Here is a 17,324-nt window from a genome sequence, read left to right as displayed (position 1 = left end):
CGCTCCACAACGCAGTATTACTATCCCTGAAACTGGAAAAATTTCCAGTTTCTCAAATTTTTTTGAAATTTTGTTTTGAAATTGTTTTGAAATTTTGAAATTGTTTTGAAATTTTCTTATGGACTATGTGCATCTTTAGGATCGAACGCTCCACAACGCAGTATTACTATCCCTGAAACTGGAAAAATTTCCAGTTTCTCAAATTTTTTTGAAATTTTGTTTTGAAATTGTTTTGAAATTTTTAAATTGTTTTGAAATTTTTTTATGGACTATGTGCATCTTTAGGATCGAACGCTCCACAACGCAGTATTACTATCCCTGAAACTGGAAAAATTTCCAGTTTCTCAAATTTTTTTGAAATTTTGTTTTGAAATTGTTTTGAAATTTTGAAATTGTTTTGAAATTTTTTTATGGACTATGTGCATCTTTAGGATCGAACGCTCCACAACGCAGTATTACTATCCCTGAAACTGGAAAAATTTCCAGTTTCTCAAATTGTTTTGAAATTTTGTTTTGAAATTGTTTTGAAATTTTGAAATTGTTTTGAAATTTTTGTATGGACTATGTGCATCTTTAGGATCGAACGCTCCACAACGCAGTATTACTATCCCTGAAACTGGAAAAATTTCCAGTTTCTCAAATTTTTTTGAAATTTTGTTTTGAAATTGTTTTGAAATTTTGAAATTGTTTTGAAATTTTTTTATGGACTATGTGCATCTTTAGGATCGAACGCTCCACAACGCAGTATTACTATCCCTGAAACTGGAAAAATTTCCAGTTTCTCAAATTTTTTTGAAATTTTGTTTTGAAATTGTTTTGAAATTTTGAAATTGTTTTGAAATTTTTGTATGGACTATGTGCATCTTTAGGATCGAACGCTCCACAACGCAGTATTACTATCCCTGAAACTGGAAAAATTTCCAGTTTCTCAAATTTTTTTGAAATTTTGTTTTGAAATTGTTTTGAAATTTTGAAATTGTTTTGAAATTTTTTTATGGACTATGTGCATCTTTAGGATCGAACGCTCCACAACGCAGTATTACTATCCCTGAAACTGGAAAAATTTCCAGTTTCTCAAATTTTTTTGAAATTTTGTTTTGAAATTGTTTTGAAATTTTGAAATTGTTTTGAAATTTTTTTATGGACTATGTGCATCTTTAGGATCGAACGCTCCACAACGCAGTATTACTATCCCTGAAACTGGAAAAATTTCCAGTTTCTCAAATTGTTTTGAAATTTTGTTTTGAAATTGTTTTGAAATTTTGAAATTGTTTTGAAATTTTTGTATGGACTATGTGCATCTTTAGGATCGAACGCTCCACAACGCAGTATTACTATCCCTGAAACTGGAAAAATTTCCAGTTTCTCAAATTTTTTTGAAATTTTGTTTTGAAATTGTTTTGAAATTTTGAAATTGTTTTGAAATTTTTTTATGGACTATGTGCATCTTTAGGATCGAACGCTCCACAACGCAGTATTACTATCCCTGAAACTGGAAAAATTTCCAGTTTCTCAAATTTTTTTGAAATTTTGTTTTGAAATTGTTTTGAAATTTTGAAATTGTTTTGAAATTTTTTTATGGACTATGTGCATCTTTAGGATCGAACGCTCCACAACGCAGTATTACTATCCCTGAAACTGGAAATTTTCCAGTTTCTCAAATTTTTTTGAAATTTTGTTTTGAAATTGTTTTGAAATTTTGAAATTGTTTTGAAATTTTTTTATGGACTATGTGCATCTTTAGGATCGAACGCTCCACAACGCAGTATTACTATCCCTGAAACTGGAAAAATTTCCAGTTTCTCAAATTTTTTTGAAATTTTGTTTTGAAATTGTTTTGAAATTTTGAAATTGTTTTGAAATTTTTGTATGGACTATGTGCATCTTTAGGATCGAACGCTCCACAACGCAGTATTACTATCCCTGAAACTGGAAAAATTTCCAGTTTCTCAAATTTTTTTGAAATTTTGTTTTGAAATTGTTTTGAAATTTTGAAATTGTTTTGAAATTTTTTTATGGACTATGTGCATCTTTAGGATCGAACGCTCCACAACGCAGTATTACTATCCCTGAAACTGGAAAAATTTCCAGTTTCTCAAATTTTTTTGAAATTTTGTTTTGAAATTGTTTTGAAATTTTGAAATTGTTTTGAAATTTTTTTTATGGACTATGTGCATCTTTAGGATCGAACGCTCCACAACGCAGTATTACTATCCCTGAAACTGGAAAAATTTCCAGTTTCTCAAATTTTTTTGAAATTTTGTTTTGAAATTGTTTTGAAATTTTGAAATTGTTTTGAAATTTTTTTATGGACTATGTGCATCTTTAGGATCGAACGCTCCACAACGCAGTATTACTATCCCTGAAACTGGAAAAATTTCCAGTTTCTCAAATTTTTTTGAAATTTTTTTTCGAAAAATTTTTTTTTCAAAAATCCTCAAAATTTTTCTGATTATTTGAAATCAATTGCTTATCTAAGAATTTTCCCTCGGTGGCTTTATATCAGCTTTTGGGCCGAAATTGCCGTTTCACGCCAAAAATTACATCGAATACCACTCTACTATGGCACAATATTTTTGTTGTTTCTTTAACAGGTGTGTAGAACTTTCAATTTACTTTCTAATGGACATTACTCACGGGGAATATGGGAGGGGGTATCTGGAGGAAATTTTCCGCGATTGGAGGAAGTTTTCAAGAGAATTTTCTTGTCTTAGGGAATTTCCGGGGGTATCCTCTAAGGGGGGATTTTTCACGGGGGAGAATTTTCCGAGGGATTCTCTAGGGAAGATTTTTCTGTAGGGTTGCGGGGCAATTTTCCAGAGGGGAATATTAAGCACCGTGTCTCTTCTTCTTCGAAAATCAGGCAAATTTCTTAGGCTCTTAGCCTTTGATGGGTAAAATAAAGTTTCAGCTCTGATTCGTTAAACGAACTGTTTGACTGTCAATTAAGCTATAAGGCGGAAAATATTTTCTCCTAGATTACCGAACAAAAACAAATTGTGAATTATTTGGTTCAGCTAATTATTGTTTATTAGCATGCTTGAACTTCGACTACTGGAAACACGCAATGACTTATGTCAAAGCTGGGGAAAATTATATACCTAATTAATTAATGTTTCTAAGATCAATAACGCACCGAAAATGGGACATGTTTAAAAATTTTATTCCAGAGTAGCGTAAAACATATACCCGTGCAGTGTTATCAATTGAGAACATATAGAAGTAGAAGGGGATAAGTTTCCGAATTTAGAGGGGGCGAGGGGGTAATTTTATTTCTTGATTTTTCCAATTAAAATACAACAAAAAGATACTTTTCAGTAAAAATTCTAAAAAAGGTGTTTTCAAAAGTCTTGGGGCGTGGAAGGGGCAAAAAGATTCCAGTGGTGGTAAATAGCCTCCTGAAACTGATGCCCCTGTATCCGATCCCAACCCAAACTAAAGTCATACTTTTATAAGAATTAACTAGCCAAATTAGAAATAGTTATCATGCGAGTATGTTAATCTTGAACTTAAAAAGAAGGCGATAAAATTTTCGTCCTTATGTCAGGACTAGGAAGATTTTAACGGGATCATTTAAAAAAACTTCTTCAGAAAATGAATATGGTAGAATATGGTTTTCCTTATGGTTTTATGGTTTTCCTTATAATCTCCAATTTGACTCAGTAGGTGCAAATAAACTACCAAGGTTACTTGTAGTGGGTAATTTTGAGCACTGGGCTTTGTTCAATATTAGCCGACTATTCCCCCATCCTATCAAAATTATTAGTAAATAATTATCAATATTATTATTAGTAATTCAAAATTATTAGCAAAAAACAACGTCTCCTTGAAGCTAACAAAGAATTATTAGCTAACAATGTAAAAAAAATTCTGTTACTAATCGAATGGTTGTTGACATAATTTTTTTATTTTTTTAACTAAAATTATCTTGGTGGAAGTGAATAAGAACTTGATAGCCATGGCTAAATGGAGTAAAGCCATGACAGATGGTCTCTATGAGAGCCATAGCTGGCATAAATTTTTCAGAATTATATAAAAATGATAACTCACCTGTTGACACACAGTCTATCATCCATCCTTGGGCAGAATAGATGGGTATTTTACTTTTTAAACTTCAGAATTTTAAAATCTAAGTTTTAAGAAGTTTGCTATTCCTTTATAATGTTTCAATATCTGAAATTAGTGAGGTCTGACCTTAACCCCTTTAGGGCTGGTTAAATCATCCGGAACACGCTCCCAGTGTCTGCATGAAGCCGTCACTCGTTTATTATCTTCAGAAAGAATGTTAGGGAATTTCTGGCTAATAATTGAGTTTATTCCTGTTTTCCTTGAATTTAATGTCTACGATTTGGGTTAGGTGCATTTGGTTAGGTATGCATTAGATTTTTTTTTTTTTAGTTGGTGAATTATTGTGACATAATCTTGCCTAGGTCATGTTTTGGGGAATTTTTGAGCTGGGGGAATGGGTTTTAATATTTGGTTTGTATTTTTATGTTTGGTATGTTAGTAGGCTTAGTTTATTGGGTTTGTTATGGTAATATAGTTTTCCCGTGACCTTTCCATGCCATGAAGTGTTTCGGGAGAGGCTATATTGAAGTTTCTTTTTCTTTTTTTCTAAGTTGTGAATTTGCTGTTATTGATATAAGCTATGGCTCAGAAATAAATCTTGTCTTATAGTGAAGTACTTTTGCATGAGAGTTTTTACGAAGTACAAGTTATAACTGCTTTTAAGCGAAGACCCCTCTCCAGATGACTCGTTTTAAACAGTTCGTGGTAACGAACTGTAGTAAGGAGCGACCCGGCTCAATAAAAACCGAAACTCTAAAAAATGGAATTTTGATACAAATAGTTACATCAAAAGAATCACATTTTAATGCTGATCTTAAACATACAAGTTTCATCAAGACCAGTTATACCCATCAAAAGTTACGAGCCTGAGAAAATATGCCTCAGTTTAGAAAATAGGGGAAACACCCCCTAAAAGTCATACAATCTTAACGAAAATCACATCATCAGATTCAGCGCATCAGAGAACCTAATTGTAGAAGTTTCAAGCTCCTATCAACAAAAATGTGGAATTTCGCATTTTTTTTTTGCCAGAAGACAGATCACCACGGATGCGTGTTTATTTGTTTTTTTTTCCAGGAGTGATCGTATCGACTGAGTGGTCCCAGAATCTTGCGAGAGGGCTCATTCTAACTTAAATTAATAGCTCTAATACCCTTTTTAAGTTACCAAAAAATTGGAGGGCACCTAGGCCCCCTCCCACGCTAATTTGTTCTTCAAAGTCACCAGATCAAAATTCTGAGATAGCCATTTTATTCACCATAGTCGAAAAACCTAATAACTATGTCCTTAGGGACGACTTACTCCCCCGCAGTCCCCGTGGGAGGGGCTGCAAGTTGAAAACTTTGACCTGTGTTTACATATAGTAATGGTTACTGGGAAGTGTACAGACGTTTTCAGGGGGATTTTTTGGTTTAGGGGGGAGAGTTGAGGGGGGTGGAGTTACGTGGGAGGATATTTCCATAGAGAGACTTCTCATGGTAGAAGAGAATTTCAATGAAGGGGGGGGGCAGGATTTTCTAGTTTTATTTGAAAAAACAATGAAAAAATGAATATGAAAAGTTTTTTTTTCTACTGAAAGTAAGGAGCAGCATTAAAACTTAAACGGACAAAAATCATTACGCATATGAGGGGTTTGCCTCCTCGTTATACCTCGCTCTTTCCGCTAAAGTGTTTTTAGTAATTTCAACTATTTATTCTACGGCCTTTGTGATTCAGAGGTTATTCTTAAGGTATTGGGACACAATCTAAGCTTTAGTGTAAAGAGCGACGTATCGACGAGGGTTGAACCCTTCATATACGCAATAAAAACATACGAATATAGAAGTTCGTTACTTAAGTTAATTCGCAAGTTACGTATATTTTTTACCAATGAAAACGTTTGTAAAAAATTAAAAGTTCTAGTTGCTTTTTTAAGTAATTAAAAACTTGGAGGGCAACTAGGCCCCCTCCTTCGCGTCTTTTTTCTCAAAATCTTCCGATTAATTGCAATTAATTAATATGCAAATTTTGTTTTAATTATTTATATGCGGAGAGCCAAGATCAAAACATGCATTAATTCTAAAACGTCCAGAAATTAAGTAAAGAAAACACGTTTTTTTTAGCTGAAAGTAAGGAGCAACATTAAAACTTAAAACGAACAGAAATTACATCGTATATGAAAGGGGCTGCTTCCTCATCAACGCCCCACTCTTTACGTTAAAGTTTTTTACTGTTTTAATAAGCAGAGTTAAGAGAAAGAGTCAAACTTTAGCGTAAAGAGTGGGGCGTTGATGAGGAAGCAGCCCCTTTCATATACGAAGTAATTTCTGTTCGTTTTAAGTTCTAATGTCGCTTCTTCCTTTCAGCTAAAAAAAAAAACTTGTATTTGTTTATTTAATTACCAAAAACACCATGAAGTTTTGACCGTAAGTTGTCTATTTTTTTACATTTATATTATCCTCTGTATGAAGGAATGTAGAGAGTAACTGAAAATTTCAAATCAAATATTATTTTGGGCTTACACCCCTCCCCCTCCTATAGAGATATATTTCTGGTGATACGCATTCCTTTAGTAGAGTTTCTACCACCTTATAACTTCAGTAAAATACTAATTGCACAGTAATGTTTACAGGCGAAATTAAAGACAGGGGTCCTTGAAATTCGTAAGTTTTGTTCATTTGAAGCTTCAAACTACCCCTAAAAAATTTACGCTTGTATAAATTTTAACAAATTAGTTAGTTTTGTTCATTTGAAGCTCCAAACTACCCTTAAAAACTTACGCTTGTGTAAATTTCAACACATTAGTAAGTTTTGTTCATTTGAAGCTTCAAACTACCCTTAAGAACTTACGCTTGTGTAAATTTTAACAAATTAGTAAGTTTTGTTCATTTGAAGCTTCAAACTACCCTTAAAAAACTTACGCTTGTGTAAATTTTAACAAATTAGTAAGTTTTGTTCATTTGAAGCTTCAAACTACGCTTAAAAAATAACGCTTGTGTTATTTGAAGATGAAAAATTAATTTTATTATTTTGCATGATCTTTAGAACTTAGAATTTTGCAGTATCAAGTACAACGGAAACAAAAAAAAATTGTTCCCCTTGAATCATATGTCGCTTCATATTTCAAAACCGCAATTTTCAAAATAATTATTTATTTTTTTGTAAAAATCCAACACCAATAACCAATTAATTACCAAAGAAGACTATATCTTCAGATGGAAGTTCTACCATCCTAAGGTGTTTCGGTAAGTTTTGTTTTAGCCTTTTTGCTGATTTTTTTATACACTTTTCATTTTCAAATTCGGCGCCCACTACTTCAAAAACCGCAAAACAGCAAAGGGTGGTCTTTTTCATTGAAATTGGGAAACATGTTCTTTATTCCAAAATTTTTAATTCCTAGTTTTGTAATATAAATCGGGTTGTGAACGTTTCCACTTAAACAGTCAAAACAATCAAATTTCACTGTCCCTGTCCTTAGTACTTTGAAGACTAACATATCACATTACACTTGAAGGGGAACCACATAATCGGTCTGATACGATCATATTAAATATCAAATTTCAGCTCAATTCAATAGTTTCTTCCTCGATTCTTTTAAAACTAGACCAGAATCACAGGGGAACTGTGTGAGGTTTCCTTAACTAATTATCCTCTTGAGAGGGGATATCACGGAATTTCACCTAGCTCCAGGTGTATGCGTCTAAATAGATGATATTCAGTATGTCGTGGAAACAAAATCATAGTTTGTCCTAGAAACTTGAGGAATTAGTAAGGACATGGACTTAGTTCAATGGCTTTTTCTAGTTAACCGTGTCTTAGGTAAATTTTGTGTTTTATTAATATGCTTTTTGGTATACCGATAAAAATTTTCAGTAGGCTGGCCATTGAAGTACAAAGAAAATTGTTCGTTTTAAATATGTCCCCTACAAGTTTGATGTATTTCCCCTTTCAATATTTTATATAAAGTATTCAACGTTCCTCAATCTGTTGAAGATAACTACATGAATATGATTGTTATATATATGTCAAACAGTTCGTGGTAACGAACTGTAGTAAGGAGCGATCCGGCTCAATAGTAACCAAAACTCTAAAAAATTGAATTTTGATATCATTAGCTACATCAAAAGAATCGAATTTTAATGCTGATTTTAAATATATAAGTTTCATCAAGTTTAGTCTTACCCATCAAAAGTTACGAGCCTGAGAAAATTTGCCTTATTTAGGAAAATAGGGGGAAACGCCCCCTAAAGGTCGTATGATCTTAACGAAAATGACACCATCAGATTCAGCGTATCAGAGAACCCTACTGTAGAAGTTTCAAGCTCCTATCTACAAAAATGTGGAATTTTGAATTTTTTGCCAGAAGACAAATCACGGGTGCGTGTTTATTTGTTTGTTTGTTTTTTTGTTTTTTTTTTCCCCAGGGGTCATCGTATCGACCAAGTGGTCCTAGAATGTCACAAGAGGGCTCATTCTAACGGAAATGAAAAGTTCTAGTGCCCTTTTTAAGTGACCAAAAAAATTGGAGGGCACCTAGGCCCCCTCCCACGCTCATTTTTTCTCCAAAGTCAACAGATCAAAATTTTGAGATAGCCATTTTGTTCCACATAGTCAAAAACCATAATAACTATGTCTTTGGGAATGACTTACTCCCCCAAAGTCCCTGGGGGTGGGGCTGCAACTTACAAACTTCGACCAGTGTTTACATATAATAATGGTTATTGGGAAGTGTACAGTCGGTTTCAGGGGATTTTTTTTTGGTTTTGGGGGTGGGGTTGAGGGGAGGGGGCTATGTGGGAGGATCTTTCCATGGAGAAATGTGTCATGGGGGAACAGAAATTCAATGAAAAGGGCGCAGGATTTTCTAAAATTACTATAAAAAAACAATGAAAAAATAAACATGGAAAATTTTTTTTTCAATTGAAAGTAAAGAGTAGCAATGAAACTTAAAACGAACAGAGATTATTACGCATGTGAGGGGTTCTAAAAATACTTTAGCATAAAGAGCGAGGTATTTAGGAGGAGATAAATACCTCGCTCTTTATGCTATAGTATTTTTAGTAATTTCAACTATTCATTCTACGGCCTTTCTGATTCAGGGGTCATTCTTAAAGAATTGGGACAAAACTTGCGATTTAGTGTAAAGAACGAGGTATTAACGAGGGTACAAACCCTCTCATATACGTAATAAAAATTAAAGAATATAAAAGTTTGTTACGTAAGATAATTCTTAAGTTACGTATATTTTTTACTAATAGAAAAATTCGTTAAAAATAAAATTTATAGTTGCCTTTTTATGTAACCGAAAAATTGCATGGCAACTAGGCCTCCTTTCCCATCCCTTATTTCTCAAAATCGTCTGATCAAAACTAAGAGAAAGCCATTTAGCCAAAAAAGGAATTAATATGCAAATTTCATTTTAATAATTTATGTGTGGAGAGCCAAAATCAAACATGCATTAATTCAAAAACGTTCAGAAATTACATAAAAAAAACTAGTTTTTTTAACTGAAAGTAAGGAGCGACATTAAAACTTAAAACGAACAGAAATTACTCCGTATATGAAATGGGTTGTCCCCTCCGCAATCCCTCGCTCTTTACGCTAAAGTTTAACTCTTTGCCACAATTCTGCTTTTTAATACAATTAAAAGCTTTAGCGTAAAGAGCGAGGGATTGCGGAGGGGACAACCCATTTCATATACGGAGTAATTTCTGTTCGTTTTAAGTTTTAATGTCGCTCCTTACTTTCAGTTAAAAAAACTAGTTTTTTTTTATGTAATTCCATACAAATTCGATGTATTTTCCCTTTTAATATGATATGTAAAGTAATAAGAAACTGGCTCAATATGTTAATTACAAAAAAATGATTGCTGAAATTTGCTCCCTATAAATATGCTATAATTTCCTAAAAATATGTCATATACATGATATTAATATCAAATACATGATTATATAGAAATTTAATTAAATATAATGAAAATGCTATGTACACAAGATAATTCAAATTTTGGAATATGTATCTACCGTGTTTGAACCTGCATACCCGTAATAACCGCATACCCAAGAACAAATGCTGTGTGCACAAGATAATTCAAATTTTGGAATATGTATCTACCATTTTTGAACCTGCGTACCCGTAATAGAGTATTAGCCCTATAACTGTAATAAACAACCAAAGGAACTCTTAACTGTGTCTGACACTGGGTGTCAAGCATGAAAATAAAGATTACACATTTTATTTGTACTTATTTGTCTGATATGGGTTAATCTGGCGTATAAGGTCATATGGGATTCCTTGGTAAAGTTTTATTATTTCGTTTATATTTATGTAATCAGTATTATTGGCATTACTATTGATGAATGGACAAGTAAGAGATTCATTGTGTTTGTTTTGTTTTTCAAAACTCTTGCTTTATTACATCTTTTTTGTAGGGTGGAGGAGGTAATTTCTTGTTTCATTTATGGTTAGTCATTTGTTCAACTGTTAAGTCTATGTGGCCATCCCGTTGCAAGGGCTTTTGTGAATGCTTTTTTATTTGTAATACATGAAGTGTAATTAAATCGAATTTGGATCTAGGATGCTCACAAGATGCAGCAATGATTTGTGCATGTGTACAACATGTATATTTCTCTAAAATATCTGTTTATACGAGGCTAATATCGTAAGAGGGGCTGGAGGAGGCAGCATTCAGTAATCTTTGCAATCGAATGACTCATCTTTATAATTGCTAAAATCATGCACTCTATAAAATGAAGCGAGAAGAAAAACATACGTGGAAGACACGTCGCTCTTTACTGAGTGATGACCATTAATATAGTTATGATTGCGGGCGTTATTAATGTAAGCCTCTTAGCTGTCACAAAAATATTTGTGTCTACCTTTATTTTTGTTCCACCAGAAGAATAACACAAAAAGAATTGTAATTAGGTACTAATGTTATGTTTTATATTTAAGGCTAAAACACTGAGTATGTTAATTTTTACAGTCAGTTTATGCTGCCTTATGATACAGGGTAAATACTACTGGGGGGTCATAAATTTGCCCTGGCACATATTTTTATCCTCATTACAGCTATGGTTGTCAATGTAATTTTCACCAGTGTTTTATTTCATTTTTCAGGTGTCCTTTCTATTTTTACTCAGCCAAACAGTGACATAGTTGCTCTTAAAGACTCGGTCGAAGTTGAATTCGACATCAATGTTACTAATATGTCGATTAAACTAACATATTTAAATGGTAATATATCAATACTAGAAGACTCACTGACAAACTTAAATGAAAGTTTCATAATACCATGTGATAAGTTAAAGTATGGTGGTGTGTATATAATTACGGTTAATGATAGTGATGATCTTTTGGAAAGTGATATTATCGTTCTTCATTGGCCAAAGGTTCGATTCGAAGCACCTCATTCGATTGAAATATATAGAAGTGGGTTTGTGTTGACGTTGAGTCTTACCCAAAGTGTTTGTTATGTAGACGATATAGATTTTACACTGGAGCTAGTATTCTGTGGACCAAGAACTGACAACTTATGTGTTCTGCCAGTTTTGCAGAGTTTAAGAACTGTCAATGACTTATACTCTAAGAAGTTGGTTCAACTAAAATATGATTGCCAGACGATTGGAAAGCCTGGTCTGTATTACTTTCAACTTTTGTTTGGACAAGAGGTGGTTGCCAAGAGTGATCCTATATTTGCTAACATCAATGAGGATTACTTTCTTTCATTTGTTGGAAACAGTATATTTCCCTGCGAAGAGGTACGTAATATGTTTACTTTTGATTCTTAATTAAGACTGAATGAAAAAGTAGGTGCTGATAATGTAAAAGCCTTAGAAAATGGCAAAATTTTATATACCGTTTTTAATATTTATGCATGACATGTTTAGCCCACAATTTTTGAAGGAATCCTAATAAGATTGTATAATTTAAATTAAAAATTTCAAGGAGAGAATATTATAAGATATAACGAAAAATTTTATCATTAACTCTTCATTACATTATAATAAAATGATGATTTTCAATGTAATTGGCAATTTGGCATCGATCCTGCCAATTTGGACCTAAACCTGGAATACCTCCTTGCTAGTTCTGTTAAACTCAAATATGACAAAATTGAGAATACAGCTGACAACTTAGGAAAATTGAAGAAATTATTCATGGTACGTTATTATGTACAATTTAAAATGGATCGGAGTTTCAAAATTCAGTTAGGGGAAGGAGCCCTCTGGAAAATTTCATGTCTGATTTCTTCTTGGTCTGAAACAGCCCCAAACATTTTATAGTTCAAAGTTCGTTGGTTTTTATGACTATTCATTTTGTTCTTGGGGAGGGACAGGGATGGTAGTACACGTATCCCCAACAAGATTTTTCCAGGCTTCTACTATTGATTCTATCAACTTCTTTGTTATATATATATATATATATATATATATATATATATATATATATATATATATATATATATATATATATATATATATATATATATATATATATATATAATATATATACAAAAAAAACAAGTTTTTTAAATGAAAGTAAGGAGCGACGTTAAAACTTAAAACGAACAGAAATTACTCCGTATATGAAAGGGGCTTTTCCTCCTCAATGCCCCGCTTTTTACGCTAAAGTTTGACTCTTTCTCTTAACTCTACATTTTAAAACAGTAAAAAACTTTAACGTAAAGAGCGGGGCGTTGAGGAGGAAAAGCCCCTTTCATATACGGAGTAATTTCTGTTTGTTTTAAGTTTTAATGTCGCTCCTTACTTTCATTAAAAAAAAATCGTTTCTTTTTTGTTTAATTTCTGGACGTTTTTGAATTAATGCATTTTATTTATTTTGGCTCTCCGCGCATAAATAATTAAAACGAAATTAGCATATTAATTTTTGGGGGTTAAACGGCTTTTTCATAGTTTTAATCGGAAGATTTGAGAAAAAAGGAGTGAGAGAGGAGGCTTAGTTGCCCTCCAATTTTCTGATTACTTAAAAAGGCAACTATAACTTTAAATTTTTTACGAACGTTTTCATAAGTAAAAAAAAAACAACGTAACTTACGAATTAACTTACGTAGTGAACTTCTATATTCGTATGTTTTTATTGCGTATATGAAGGGGCTCACCCCTCGTCGATACCTCGCTCTTTACACTAAAGCTTAAATTTTGTCCCAATTCCTTAATGACCCCTGAATCACAAAGGCCGTGGAATAAATAGTTGAAATTACTAAAAAAAAACTTTAACGTAAAGAGCGAGGTATAACGAGGAGGTAAACCACTCATATGCGTAATAATTTCTGTTCGTTTTAAGTTTTAATTCTGCTCCTCAATTTCAGTAGAAAAACTTTTAATATTTATTTTTTCATTGTTTTTTTTAAATAATACTAGTAAATCCTGCGCCCCCTCCATTGAAAGTCTCGTCCCCCATGAGAATTTCCTCCAAGGAAAGATCCTCTCACGTAACCCCCCCTCAACTTTCCCCCCAAACCAAAAAAATCCCCCTGAAAACGTATGTACACTTCCCAGTAACCATTACTATATGTAAACACAGGTCAAATTTTGTAGCTTGCAGCCCCCCCCCACGGGGACTTCGGGGGAGTAAGTCGTCCCCAAAGACATAGTTATTAGGTTTTTCGACTATGGTGAATAAAATGGCTATCTCAGAATTTTGATCCGGTGACTTTGGGGAAAAACGAGCGTGGGAGGGGGCCCAGGTGCCCTCCAATTTTTTGGTCACTTAACAATGGCAGTAGAACTTTTAATTTCCGTTAGAATGAGCCCTTTGGCGACATTCTAGGACCACTGAGTCGATACGATCACCCCTGGGGAAAAAAAACACCAAAAAAACAAATAAACACGCATCCATGATTTGTCTTCTGGCAAAAATGCGAAATTCCAAATTTTTGTAGATAGGGGCTTGAAACTTCTACAACAAGGTTATCTGATACGCTGAATCTGATTGTGTGATTTTCGTTAAAATAGTATGACGTTTAAGGGGTATTTCCCCCTATTTTCTAAAATGAGGCAAATATTCTCAGGCTCGTAACTTTTGACAGGTAAGACTAATCTTGATGAAACTTATATATTTAAAATCAGCATTAAAATGTGATTCTTTTGGCGTAACTATTGGTATCAAAATTTTATTTTTTATACTTTTGGTTACTATTGAGCCGGGTCGCTCGTTATTACAGTTTGTTACCACGAACTGTTTGATATAGCCTATATATATATATATATATATATATACATATATATATCTATATATATATATATATATATATATATATATATACATATATATATATAACAAAGAAATTGATAGAATCAATAGTAGAAGCATGGAAAAATCTTGTTGGGGTTACATGTACTACCATCCCTGTCCCTCCCTAAGAACAAAACAAATAGTCATAAAAACCAACGAACTTTGAACTATAAAGTGACTGGGGCTGATTCAGACCAAGAAGAAATCAGGCATGATATTTTCCAGAGGGCCCCTTCCCCTAGCTGAATTTTGGAACCCCGATCCATTTTTAATTTTATATAATAATTTACCATGAATAATACAACTACAGAAGAGAGAACAATGAGGACTTTTTCCCAAGACAGTGAACCAACAAAACCTATTTGAATATTTTGGTCGTATATTTAAGGGCCGTCTTCAGCAAAAAAAAAAAAAAAAAAAAAAAAAAAAAAAAAAAAAAAAAAAAAAAAAAAAAAAAAAAAAAAAAAAAAAAAAAACCCTTACAATAAAAGTTTTCGGTTAAAAATCCATTTTTTAAAAAATAGCCTTGGCATCATTACACCTTAACGAAAAGTTCATCCAAGACTGTGTGATAAAAGCTAACATTTTACAAGCTAAAAAGGTCCATTCATTTCACTAGCTGTATTTATTAAAAATTTGAATAATTTTTTATTGCGATATTTGCCTTCTCTGCAGGTAATCTTGTAGTTCTTTTGGGATTGGGCTTGTTTTTATTTGTTCCTAATTTTGTTTTATTTTGATTTAGGTTATTTTCTATAATTAATTTTGTGTACAGAGGGTTGAGTGTGTATTCACCCAAGTCTCTATTTAGGGATGTATCATTATTTAAGTTTCGTTTGATTTCGATTGCTTCGCGGACAGTTTGTTTGACTCCTAGGTCAATGCTAATTAGAATTGTTTCGTCAAATAGAATATAATGGTTTAGATTTTCAAAAATATGATTGCTTAAAGCTGAATCGAAAGATATGGAGTTATTTTTAGATTTTAATACTTTTTCAAGACTTTCTTTGTGTTGCTGTAATCTTGTTCCTAAATTTTGGTGGGTTCGACCAATATAATAATTTCCACAACTACATGGTATTTGAAGTGGCCCCTGGATTCGTATTTTCTTAATTATGCGTTTTGAGGACGTGAATAAACTTGAATTTACGGTTTACAGAAAACCTACGCATAATAATAAATACCTTCACTTCAAATCTAACCATCCTCCACAGGTTAAAAGAGGTGTGGTAATATCTCTTGTGGATAGAGTACATAATATCTGTTCAGAGCCATATATTAAGAGAGAATTAAATTTTATTACAGACATACTTTTTAGCAACGGGTACCCAATTTCTTTCATATATACTGTTATTGCTCAAAGATTAAAGATGCATTCTTCTAAAACTTTAAATCCCACACCAGTAAACTATTCGAATAAACCCACGAGCCCGATTTACCTACCTTATATTCCAAAAATTACTTCAAAACTGAAAAATGTTTGTTTAAAAAACAATTTACCTGTTGTATTCACAAGTAGTGCACTCAACCATATGTACAGAAAATTAATTATAGAAAATAATCTAATATAAAATAAAACAAAAATAGGAACGAATAAAAACAAGCCCAATCCCAAAGGAACTACAACATTAGCTGCAGAGAAGGCAAATATCGCAATAGGAAATTAGTCCAATGTTTAATAAATACAGCTAGTGAAATGAATGAACCTTTTTCAGCTTGTAAAATGTTTGCTTTTATCACACAGTCTTGGCTGAACTTTTCGTTAAGAAGTATGATGCCAAGGCTAATTTAAAAAAAAATGGATTTTCAACCGAAAACTCTTATTGTAAGTCTTTTATTGTTTTTTTTTTTTTTTGCTGAAGCCGAAATATTCAAATGAGTTTTGTTGGTTCTCTGTCTTGGGAAAAAAATCCTCATTATTCTGTCTTCTGTAGTTGTAGTATGGGTAGGCAGTGTGGTCTTTGTCATTATTTACCATGAATAATTTCTTCAATTTTCCTAAAGTATCAGCTGTATTCTCAATTTTTGTCATTTTTGAGCTTACCAGAACCAGCAAGCAGGTATTACAAGCTTAGGTCCAAACTGGCAGGATCGATGCCAAAGCGCCAATTATTCATTATTAGTGGAATTATTAGTGAAATTCATTATTTATTCAATTATTAGTGAAATTCATTATTTTATTATAATGTAATGTAAATAGTCTAGAATGTCTAGGATGAAACTGCACATAGTCCTGAATATCGCTCTTTATTTTCTTTTGAATTTGCTCTTCGCAATTTCACTCTTTTCATATTGCTATATTATATGAACTAATTTTGGTACAATTTAAAATATTGCTGCCTATAGAGAAAAAATGTTTGTCCCAAAACTGAGCAGCTTTGCTACTACTACAGCCGCCTGAGGCCAACACAGCTACGCACGCTCCTCCTCCAACCTAATCTATTTAAAGCCTCCCTCTTATACCCTCCCAGGAAGTTCCCATTTCCTTTAAATCTTTATTTATGACATCCTCCGAACCCAGACAAGGACGACCTGCTTTCCGTGTAGCCCCAAACGGTTGGCCAAAAAGGTAATCTTTGCTACTGCTGCACTGAATATAATTTTAATTCTGTGATAATAGCCTTACCTAAGAATTGGGTTACTATCCTTTATGATCTAAAACTGGGGAAGTAGCTTGCAAATCTTTTTAACATTGAAATTCCAAAACACTTCCTTTAAGGAAACTATTGGAATTGTACACATTGTATGCGGGGGCGTAATTTGCTATGGTGCAGAGAGGCAACTTCCCCCTCCAGACCCAAGTTTGCCTCACCAGACCTCAGTTTGCTCCCCCCCCCCACCCCGAAGCTGAAATTTAGTTTCTGTAAAAAATCATGTAAAAATTAAGATAATTCTGCATAATTCAAGTATCCAGAGAAGCAGGTCAGTTTTCTTTAGTATATATTTGCCTTTATTGTACACTTGATGATGATGACAAACACTATATTTTTGATGATGACAATTACTGTATATGTGGTCGA

At 32.9% G+C, this 17,324-nt stretch overlaps 1 protein-coding gene across 3 annotated transcripts in view; it reads left to right on the top strand.

Annotated features, from left to right (window-relative positions):
* LOC136038882 (uncharacterized) overlaps positions 1-17,324 on the top strand; it is a 154,398-nt gene that overhangs the window by 69,170 nt on the left and 67,904 nt on the right. For 2 of the 3 annotated variants that reach the window (XM_065722347.1, XM_065722349.1), the window contains exon 3: positions 11,167-11,807. In XM_065722347.1, the coding sequence (XP_065578419.1) occupies positions 11,167-11,807 (641 nt within the window). Of the gene's footprint in view, positions 1-7,779; positions 7,867-11,166; positions 11,808-17,324 lie in introns of those variants that run through there. The other variant, XM_065722348.1, reaches the window with a different exon arrangement.

Source organism: Artemia franciscana, chromosome 18, assembly GCF_032884065.1.
Source record: "Artemia franciscana chromosome 18, ASM3288406v1, whole genome shotgun sequence".
NCBI classification, from domain to species: Eukaryota; Metazoa; Arthropoda; class Branchiopoda; order Anostraca; family Artemiidae; genus Artemia; species Artemia franciscana.
This window is presented reverse-complemented; position numbering and strand designations above follow the sequence as displayed.